Source organism: Mus caroli, chromosome 15 (assembly GCF_900094665.2).
Source record: "Mus caroli chromosome 15, CAROLI_EIJ_v1.1, whole genome shotgun sequence".
NCBI classification, from domain to species: Eukaryota; Metazoa; Chordata; class Mammalia; order Rodentia; family Muridae; genus Mus; species Mus caroli.
Genome location: NC_034584.1, coordinates 82,874,978 through 82,886,017, shown reverse-complemented (window position 1 = coordinate 82,886,017; position 11,040 = coordinate 82,874,978). Strand labels below are relative to the sequence as shown.

The 11,040-nt window shown below is 45.3% G+C and overlaps 1 protein-coding gene across 4 annotated transcripts in view; it reads left to right on the top strand.

Annotated features, from left to right (window-relative positions):
- The window catches only part of Ttll8 (tubulin tyrosine ligase like 8), a 66,660-nt gene that overhangs the window by 26,452 nt on the left and 29,168 nt on the right, over positions 1 to 11,040 (top strand). For all 4 annotated transcript variants that reach the window (XM_021184001.2, XM_021183999.1, XM_021184002.1 and 1 more), the window contains one exon: positions 5,506 to 5,692. In XM_021184001.2, the coding sequence (XP_021039660.1) occupies positions 5,506 to 5,692 (187 nt within the window). The remainder of the gene's footprint in view (positions 1 to 5,505; positions 5,693 to 11,040) is intronic.

Below are 11,040 nucleotides of genomic sequence, written 5' to 3'. Positions count from 1 at the left end.
CTGTTGTTAGGTCTGTAGTAGTGTTACACTGTTGTTAGGTCTGTAGTAGTGTTGTTGTTAGGTCTGTAGTAGTGCTGTTGTTAGGTCTGTAGTAGTGTTATACTGTTGTTAGGTCTGTAGTAGTGTTACACTGTTGTTAGGTCTGTAGTAGTGCTGTTGTTAGGACTGTAGCAGTGCTGTTGTTAGGTCTGTAGTAGTGCTGTTGTTAGGTCTGTAGTAGTGTTACACTGTTGTTAGTGTTAGGTCTGTAGTAGTGCTGTTATTAGGTCTGTAGTAATGCCATGCTGTTGTTTAATTTGTAGTTCACTGGTGACATATGACATCAAGCATCATTTCATATGTCATTTGCTAGTGGGACATCTCCTCTTGTGATAGGTCTGTTTTTTAAGTCAGGTTGCTCCATTTTCTTACTAAACTTCAGGAGCTCTTTGTATACTTTGGATAGTGTCCGTTTATCAGATGTGTGCAGATATTTCCAACCCCCCTTCCCCAGTCTTTGGATTGTCCTCCTCCCATTAAAAATGACTTTCACCCAGCACATACTTTTAATTTTATGAAGTCAATGTAGCGATTTCTTTCTAGATCAAACATTCAGTGTGGTATCTGAAGCAGACAACAGAAAGCTCAAGATTCTCTTGAGTCTTCATTTTTTTTTTAATCTAAGAGTTTTGTAGCTTTTCCTCTTCCATTTAAACCTAATATCCCTTTGGAATTATTTTTAAAGTTGAGATCTGTATGTAGATTTGGTTTGGTTTTCTCTTTTTCTTTTAAAGATTTGTTTTTCTTATTTTTTAAGTTTGTCTGTGTGTGCATGTGTGTGTGTGTGTGTGTGTGTGTGTGTGTGTGTGTGTACACATGGGTATAGTTGCCCACAGAGGCCAGAGGTGCTGCTATGATCTGGAGCTGGAGTTACACGCAGTAGTGAGTCTCCTGACACAGGTGCTGGAAGTCAAACTCTGCTGCTCTTGAAGAGCAGAATAGACCCTAAACCACCAACACCAAGCCAGTCTTCCAGCACCACCAAGCCAGCCTTCCAGAACCACCACGCCAGTCTTTCAGCACCATCCATCACTCCATCACTTGTTCCAGACTGATGCTGGGCACCATTAGTTGAGAAGAATTTTATTTTTTTAGAAGATATCTTTACCTCATCGTTTCTCTTGTTCCTTTGTCATATACAAGTTGATCAGGTCTGTGTGTGACTTCTTTGGGAAAAGGCCCTATTCTATTCCATATTCCATAATCTACATATTCTTAAGGCGATAGCGTACTGTTTTAATGACTGTAAGTCTTGAACCCTGAATTTTGTTCTTCTCCTTTGGTATATAATGCACAATTCTGGTCTTACACTGTAGCATTTGTTGACATTCTCAGCGTGTCTTTCTGCGGTGTTGGTTGCATTTAGACCATGTTGGCAGGAACGAACACTTTCACACTGGGTCTTTCTTGTTTGTTCACTTGGAATCATACTCTCTGTTCTTCAATATCATTTGTCAGAGTTTGAAGTTTTCTTCATATAGATCTAATGATTTTTTTTAGATTTATTTTTATTCAAGAATTATATTTCTAGCTGGACAGTGGTGATACAGGCCTTTAATCTCAGCCTTTGGGAGGAAGAAGCAGGAGGATTTCTGAGTTTGAGACCAGCCTGGTCTATAGAGTGGGTTCCAGGATATCCAGGCACACAGAGAAATCCTGTATCACACACACACACACACACACACACACACACACGGTTCTAATGTAAATAGAATTTTTTAAATTTCAAATTATAGTTGTTCCCTACTATGAAAGCAACACACCATACCAACTTATCTTTCCAGGACTCTATTGAATCTTTTATATTTTTCTAATAAAAATAATCCTATTATCTGCGACTAAAGACAACTTTGCTCCTTTCCAGTCTTGTCCAGCTGCATTTGTTAGTCTGTTTACTTGCTGAAAATCGGTGGTGAGGGAGGAATACCTCTCTCACCTCCAATACTAGTAATTTGTTTCTTCTCTTTCTTAACTTGGCTAGGGATTCGTTTATTATTTTGTTCTTTTCAAAAATCTAGATGTAGGGATCATTAGTTTTTTTCTATTGTTTCCTGTTTTTTCTTTCTACTCTAATTTTTATATTTTCTTCCACATGAGTTTAATTTTCTTCTCTTTTCCTTGATTTTCAGCTAATTTTTTTTTCAAAAAAAAAAAAAAGATTTATTTATTTTACCTAAGTACACTGTAGCTGTCTTCAGACACACCAGAAGAGGGCATCCAATCTCATTACAGATGGTTGTGAGCCACCATGTGGTTGCTGGGAATTGAACTCAGGACCTTCGGAAGAGCAGCCAGTGCTTTTAACTGCTGAGCCATCTCTCCAGCCCTGCTTTCCAGCTAATTTTATAAGCAGTCACTGATATAAAATTTCTAAGCATTCTCTGGTGCCGTCCCACAAACTTTATAAGTTGTGATTTCATTCTCACCTAATTGAAATTTTCTTTTGTTTTTTTCTTTGCCATGTGTATTGTTATTACTACTATTTTTGAGATAGACCCTCACTGTATAGCCCCGACTGTCCTGTATCTCACTATGTAAACCAGCTGCTTTTCTTGATTTCTACTTTTAAGCCTATTGTAGTTAGGGGGCATGTTATATTTTCTGTTCTTTTGAATATTTTGATGTGTTTTATGCCCAGACTGCAATCGCTGCTGAGGAACATGTTTAGTGGGTGCAGTGTCTTAGTCAGGGTTTTATGACTTTGATGAAACCCATGGCCAAAATGCAAGTTAGGGAGGAAAGGGTTTATTGGGCTCACACTTCCAGATTATGATCCATCATTCAGGACAGGAACTCAAACAGGGCAGGGACCAGGAGGCAGGAGCTGATGCAGAGGCCATGAAGGGTGCTGCTTACTGGCTTGCTCCCCATGGCTTGCTCAGTCTGCCTTCTTACAGACCCCAAGACCAACAGCCCAGGAATGACCCCACCCACAATGGGCTTGGCCCTCCTCATTGGTCACTAATTAAGTAAATACCTTACTGCATCAACTGAGGCTCCTTCCTCTTTGATGACTCTAGCTTGTGTCAAGTTGACACACAAAACCAACCAGGACAAGTAGCATGTAACATCAGTTAGAGCCAGTTGACAGCTGGTGCTTTCTAGTTAAGCTGTCTTTACCAATTTTCTGCCTACTGCCTCTCTCGATCGATCCCTCCCTTCCCAGAGTAGTCTTGAGCTCATCTGGATCTAACCACTTGTATCTTCTCCCCCACCCCCCCTTTTTTTTTAATTTTTCATTTTTTCTGTAGATTAAACTCAGTATCTCACACATACTGGGTAATTGTCTTACCACTTATAGCCCAACTCCTGTTAAATTTTGAGACAGAGTCAGAGACTTAGGCTGGTCTTGAGTTCACCCAGATAAGCCTTCACCTTGTGGTCAGTCTACCTCAGACTCTTGTATAGCTGAGATGGCAGGCCTGGGCCACAGGCCCATCTGGACCTGCCCATTTCTGATAAAGGGGTGCTGACGTCTCCTTTTATGATTATGGATATATTTCAATTCTTCCTTTAAGCTGTGTCAACTTTTTGCTGCTTTGAAGCTCTATTGTTAGGGACACGTGTACGAGTTACTATTCTGTCTTTTTCACCAAATAATCCTTGATCATTTCCCTTGCTCGCCAGTCTACTTGGCCAGGGAGTAACACATCTTTCCCCTTTTCTTTTGATTAATGTCAGCATGCTATATTTTCTCTTCTCCTGCCTGTCTGTCTGTCTGTCTGTCTGTTTATCTATCTATCTATCTATCTATCTATCTATCTATCTTTCTGGTTTTTTGAGTCAGGGTTTTTCTGGGTAACCCTGGCTATCCTGGAACTTACTTTGTAGACCAGGTTGGCCTTGAACTCTGAGATCTGCCTGCCTCTGCCTCCTTAATACTGGGATTAAAGTTGTGCGCCAGCACTCCTGGTTTCATCTCTTTAATTTTACTCTAAGATAGTGGTGTATTTAGAATGGGAGTTTCTTTTTAATTAATTAATTAATTGTATTTTAATTAATTAATTCACAACACTTTGAAGCTTCCCCTCCTCTCCTCCCAGTCCCTTTCACCTCCCCTCCCCTCCCCCACCTCTTTCTCCTCAGAGAAGAGGGCGGCCTCCCGTGGATATCATCCCACCTTGGCACATCAAGTTGCAGTAGGACTAGGTGCATCTTCTCCTACTGTAGCTAGGGGAAAGGGATCCAAAGACAGGCACCCAAGTCAGAGACGGTTCCTGCTCCTGCTGTTAGGAGTTTCTTAGAGAAACTAGTTGTGTCTTATTTAATCTACTCTGTAAATCTGTGTCTTCTAACTGGTGTGTGTATCGGTATTGAATTGTCATTGGTAGTGGAAGTGATTATTAATACAGTGGGATTGATTAGAGCTGCATGGTGATTACTGTTTTCTCTGTCTCCCTCTGTCTCTTTCTCTCTGTGTGTGTCTCTGTCTCTCTGTCTCTCTGTCTCTCTGTCTCTCTCTCTCTCTCTCTCTCATCTCCCCTCTTCCCACTGTTTCCTTCTCCTCTCCTTTCACCCTTTGTGGCACTCCCTTCAGAGCTCATGCCCACAGCCAGGTTTTCCTACTCCCATTCATTCCATGAAGGTTTCCACTCCAGTGAGTCCTAATTCTCCATATTTGTCCACCTCTCTCCAATTTGGGGGGGAAACTGGTTTTCATCTCTGACCTCACTTCTTTGGAAGATCGGGAGTTGCTGGTTGTTTAGCTCAGCTTCTCACTCAAGAGAAAGTACTGACATGCACACCTCTCACATGGGGAAGCCAGAAGTGCCACATTCATAAATGGCTTATGTTCCATGAATTTCAAATGCCCCCTGTACTCTCTGCAACTGCCACATAAATGTAGCACTCTGGCTTTGCAGCATGCTCAGTGAGCCTGTGCCCATCACAGCAGTCCTTCATGCTACGCCTCTACTGACATTGTGCCTGAAGCACCACCACTGTCCCTAGAGTGTGCTGCAGCCCTGTGGGCTACACAACCAGCCAGGGTAGAGTCTCAGCCTATTGGCCACATTCTTGAGACCACTTGAAGTCCGCTTTCCGTCTGTACTTTCTGAGACTCAACATGGGTCCTGAGTCATAGGGCGGAGAAGGATGAGACACTGTGTAAAGAATTCAGGTGCGAGGACCTACCGATGACCCCTGTGTGGTCCAGGAAGCTCTGTAACAATGGGAATTGGCAATCATAGCTCAAAAGGCTCACAGGTCTGGTCACTGAGCGTGTGATCAGAAAACATGCTCTTTATGGCAATTCAAAATATACTGTCTCCTCTCCATCATGACAGCCAAGTCCATCAGAGTATAGGCTCCTGATGGCAGTAGTGACACTGAACAGTGGGACTGACAGACAAGGCTCCTGAAGTGGAGGAGTCACCTCCCAGGGAGAAGGGTAGCACTAGGGGAGAGGTGATGGGAACAGGAAGCAGCCTGGTAGAGTCACACTCAGGGCATGTGCTTGGGTTCCAGATCCTGAAAATCCTGACCTCAAGCTACCAAGCCTCTCGGGACAGGTTGTAGACACAGCGTGCAAGGTGTGCCAGGCCTACCTGGGACAGCTAGAGCATGAAGACATAGACGTATCGGAGGCCAGCACCGAGGCCTTGTCTGAGGAGGAATGGAATGACCTGACACAGCAGTACTATCTACTGGTTCAGTAAGATGCCACCCTGCTGCCTTGGCACCAGAAGGGGTCACTGCGCAGGCACACTGGGATGCATGTCTGGGTGCTGGAGCACATATCTGGGTATCGAGGGCACTTACCTTGTTGTTAGCACGCATCTGTCTGGGTATTAGGGTACTTATCTAACTTGTCTGAGGTTGGGATGCCTCCCGAGTCCTGGGGTACCTTCTGATAGTAGAGCACCTTCCTTGGGGCACTGGGATCCCCAAACCTTCTGCTATTTGTCGAAGAGATGTCACCACCTATGGATGTCTCTGGGTGGGGTGCCATCTCATTTTGCACCTCCTCAAGTCTTCTCAGGCTAGAGCTCACTTGGACCACAATAGCCGTGGTAAGTCTGTACAGCCCAGGACCTGGAAGACTCTGAGTGATGCGTGAGGGTGGGCTGAGGTGTTTCCCTGACCTTCAGACCATCAGGATGCTAGTCACCTCTCACCACCAAGGCCCACATGCCAATGCTGCTTCCCTGCTCCCCTCTGGCCCTCCACCCCTTATGGCGACCACCAGCAAGGAAAGAGGGGTTGGCAGCAAGGCAGGCACCCTAGGGGGACAAAACCAAGGAGGCAATGTATGTTTCAAGGGTCTGTGGAACCCCTCATACCATCCTGGATGTTCTCAGCCTCTGACCTGTCTTTCCCTCCCTTTGATATGAAGCATTTTGCCCTTCTCTTCTCCCTGCTCCTTGACTCTCTCCTCCCTTCCTCCCCTCTCTCTTTTCCCTCTTCTCTGTTGACTTAAACCTGTGATCCCAGCACTCAGGAGGCTAAGGCAGGAAGAGCATGACTGCCGGTCTGAACTAGGCTATGCCCTGAGTCTGAGGCCAGCATGGGGAAGATAGCAGGACTCTGGTTTGTTTTTTGAAAATTACAATATAGTTTTTGAGACAAGGTCTAGCACGAGTCACTGCATGTGAAAGCTTCTTTGTGTTTTGTTACACATCTTGAGACTCTACACCGCTTCCCAAAGAAAGCATGACAGCATGACGTGTGTGGCTTGCTGCCTCCTGTTCATGACACACTTGTCGTTCATCTCTCTCTTTCATGTATTTCCTTAAAAAAAAAAAACTTACGTGTGTTTGTGTGCCTGAATGAGTGTGCATTCAGGTGCATCAGGTACCCACAGGTGCCCAAGATTCCCTGGAATTGGAGTTCTGGTTACAGTTACTGGATCTTGAATCATCTGATATGGGTGCTGGGAACTAAACTTGCGTCCTTTCCAAGAGCAGAAAGTGCTCCGAACCTCTGAGCCATCTCTCCAGATCATCTGTTTGGAAAGGCACAGGTCACGCTTGTTGTTACGTTAGTCAGTTAATTTCAGTTTTTGCACATCAGCCGTTGTTTTGGTTCAGAAAAAAAAATCCCTTAATATATTTTATCCTATTATTCTAGTATATATTCTATACGGTCTACATACTATATATATTCTATATATAGTATATATTCTATATTCTAGTAGTGGTCTACTGGTAGAAAATTTTCTCCAGTTTTTTCCTTCAATTTCAAAAGGCCTAAAGCATTTCACTTTTGAAAGCTGTCTTCTCCAGGATAGAGCCCTCGGTTTGCCTGGCACACGCCACTGTCGCTGTTGAGATGTTACTCCACTGTCTTCTGGCTCATGATGTTTTGTCTAGAAATTTCCGGCTGGTATTTTGACTCTCCTCTTTTTCTCTGGATGCCTTAAGATTTTGTGTTTGGTTTTTAGCAATTTGCTTATCACGTTTCTAAGGAGCACTTTTCTTTGTATTCATCCTTGTTTGAGTGTGTGTCGCGTCATTTAACTATGAGTTGACGTTTTTTCTCCCAGAGTTGGACTCTGCCCGCTATTTCTGCAAGCGTTGCCTCTCCTTTATTCTCTCTCTCCTCTTTCTGGGACTGCAAGTGCATGTGTGTTATGCTGTGTCCCGTGTGGCTCTCACCCGGTCTTCTCCTCCGTGGCTCTCATGAGAGTCCTTCTGATGCACTTGTCTGTTCCTGGGTGTGTGCTGTGTCCCACTGATCTGTCTGACACTAGGACAGTGCTTTAAGTCAGTGCATGTTCAGGACTTAATCCATCGAAGGAGGCATATGCTCTCTACTCACTCTTCTTCCCAGGAGTTGTCCTCACACCCCTGTAGGAGTTGTCTGAAGACAGTTCCTTCCTAGTGAGGTTGGTTAGAGCTTCATATTTATTAGCCACTAACCCTGGAAATTATTAGCTACAATTAATAGGAAAAAGTTGACGGCAGTGCTTCGAGTGCTTAAGAACTGTGTTTCTCAGCCGGGCGAGGTGGCACATGCCTTTAATCCCAGCACTCGGGAGGCAGAGGCAGGTGGATTTCTGAGTTCGAGGCCAGCCTGGTCTACAAAGTGAGTTCCAGGACAGCCAGGGCTATACAGAGAAACCCTGTCTGGAAAAACCACAAAACAAAAACAAAAACAAAAACAAAAAACAAAAACAAACAAACAAAAAACCCCAAAGAACTGTGTTTCTTAAAAAAGCATTGAAAAGAGGATGAAAAATAGAAGCTGCAAACTGAAGACAGATCCACTGTCCACAAGTCCAACTGAGGTCCAGACTTACAAGCTGCAGAGTTAGCTACAGCGAGTCAGGGGAGAGAAATGGACCAAGTTAAATGCTGGGTTTGTAGAGTGCTTCTCTCTCTTACTTGAAGCCCCGAGTTCATTCTCTAGGATGTCGTAAAGTAAACGTGGTGGCCCATGCCTGTAACCCCAAACACTCTGGTTGAACGTGACTCTCAGCCCTACCCCATGTCCTTGTTGGTGACTTCAGACTTGTAGGAAAAGGCCTGACTTAGAAGCCCATCACAATCTCGGGGTGTAAGGGCAGGGATCAGAAGAGATGTCTGAACAGCTTTCAGATTTGAGGGTACATTCCTGGCACCTTGGAGAGAGACATCTACCACAGTATCTGCAAAGACATGGGGCCAGGAGGCAGTAGCAGGAGGATCAGAAGTTCAAGGTCATCTTCATGTGCATGGCAAGTTCAAAGCTATCCTGGGATCCACGAGACCCTGCCTCAAGAATAAACCCAGAACAGACTATTAACTACAAATCAGCTGTCCAGTCAGACTACGTAAGTAACCAGTGTCGGAGCTTTCCAGAAATGCAGGTTACAGGCAGAATGAACCCTTGGTGATAACTCCTGTAATCCCGGGAAGACCTTGAACTCAAAGCCAGCTTGAGCTATATATGAGACTTTATCTCAAAAGCTAAAAAAGGAAAAAAAAAGAAACAACCAAAATCACCCACGATGGGAGACCTCTCTGCACACCAAGATGGCTGAATTGAAGACTTGAGACACCAAGAATCGGCCCGAGTCAACAGCTCCCATGCACCTCTGGCAGGAGTGTTGAGCAACGGTGTTTTGGAAAAGCAAGAACCGCATGCCCTATGACCCAGATCTTCTATCCCTGCAGAAATAGAAGCACTCAACCTCTGTGTCACAGCAGGGACTGCAAATGGCACAGCCATGGACAGCTCTCCCAGCTGTGAGGCTGAGAGACACTACATAGGAGAAAAAGAGGAGAGAGGGGCTCGGGGAGAGGGTAATGTGTGTCCGTGTCTCCATCCATGGCTGTAAGTTTCAAGATAGGCAGAGCCTATCCTTGTGGTCAAAGAATGAAAACTAGCTATCATTGGCTGGAACATAACAGTAGAGGACTTCCTGAGCAGCCCATTACTGTAGCTTGAGCCGGCAGTAATGACACAAGAGAACGCATGAGCAAAACTGTCCAAACTTCACTTTTTCTGTTTGAGTTTTCTATATTTAATCATTTTCTTAAATTGCTACAAAAGAGAACCGCGATACTTCACCACTAGGTGGCAGCATTGGGCTCCCGTGTTACCACACGGTATGATTTTGCCTGGTGAGCCGGCTCTGTGGTGCTTTGCTCTGACTGCCCACTTAGAAGTGCCACAATCTAAGGAGCGCCTTGGGGCCCGTTTGATTCTTCTGGAGACTTGCAGATTCCCACATGGACACTTGTGCATCAGGACCTAGAAGGCCAAGAGGCTACTCTTCATGGGACCTGCAGGGTCCCTGTCTGTTCTCGGTTGAGCATGGATGTCTAGAATCTGAGCATCCATATTGGTTCCAAAACAGGCCAGGCTCCTCCCCTATTTCAGCAATCTCTTGACTTTTACAGCTTCTATCTTATCATTATGTGATGTGGGTAACATGGCGTGGTGACAGCTGAGTCCAGTGCTGGCCCACCTTCAGGGGTGACTTCCAGAACCCAGGCTCTAGTAATAAATGCTATCAGGCCTTGCTGATAATACCACCCCATTACACTAGTCTGGCCCAGCTCTATGGACCAGATAGAAGGTGTTGTGGGGACACTGCCGGTTGTCTCTACCTGTTTGCACTGTGTACTAATTGTGGCAGGGCTACCCTATCATTATAGTTAACCAACACATAACATCTGCAGAGGAAGCTCACATTCAGTCGACCAGGGGAGTGGGCTCTGCTTGGTATCTGGCCAGCGAGAGGCAAGCTCCCTCCATCCCATGCCAACCTGTTCCCTGCACCCGGGGGTGGAAGCTGACCCCACTACGACGCTTGCTGTCTTGAAACTCTAACCCACCTAGCCAGAGGTTGCCATTATTCACTTTCTCCTCAATGCTGCCTCTCCTTTTCCAGCAGGCAGGCAGAACATAAATGTCTCCTGTCCCCCAAACCCTTGCTTCCACCTCCAGGGCTGCAGCCGGAATTGTGGCTTAGCCGTCGCAGGGACTTGACACTAAACAGTCTCCATTGTACCAGGTCTGCCCACATATGGAGAACCTGAGAGGTACTACAGGCACTGTGGTGAACGTCTCTCTCTCCCAGGTGCCAGCAGTGTACCCTCAAATTCTGAAAGCTGCTCAAACGTCTCTACTGATCCCTGCCCTTATTTCCTGAGATTAGGATTAGTTTCTAAGTTAGGCCATTTCCTACAAATCTGAAGTCACCAACAAGGACATAAGGTCAGGTTGACAGTCATGTTCACAGGACAATAAGCTGACTGCTCCTGTGAACAGGTAGGCCCTCATTGCAGTTTGGCTTCCCTTGGAAGGACCTTTCTAACAACAACAGTGCAGGCAGTATCTTCGCACAGAGACCCACCCATCTCTGGTTTTTCTTTGGTACAGGATTGGTGTCCTTTTCCATGTAGACAATCCATATGTCAGAGTTGTTTGTTCCAAAAGGGCCTCTCTATTGTGAAACCTTGGCTGTACTTGAATTTGCTATGTTAAACCCTGCAGGTTTAAAACTCACAATGATCCTCCTGCCTCTGCCCCTCTGCCCCTCTGCCCCTCTGCCCCTCTGCCCCTCTGCCCCTC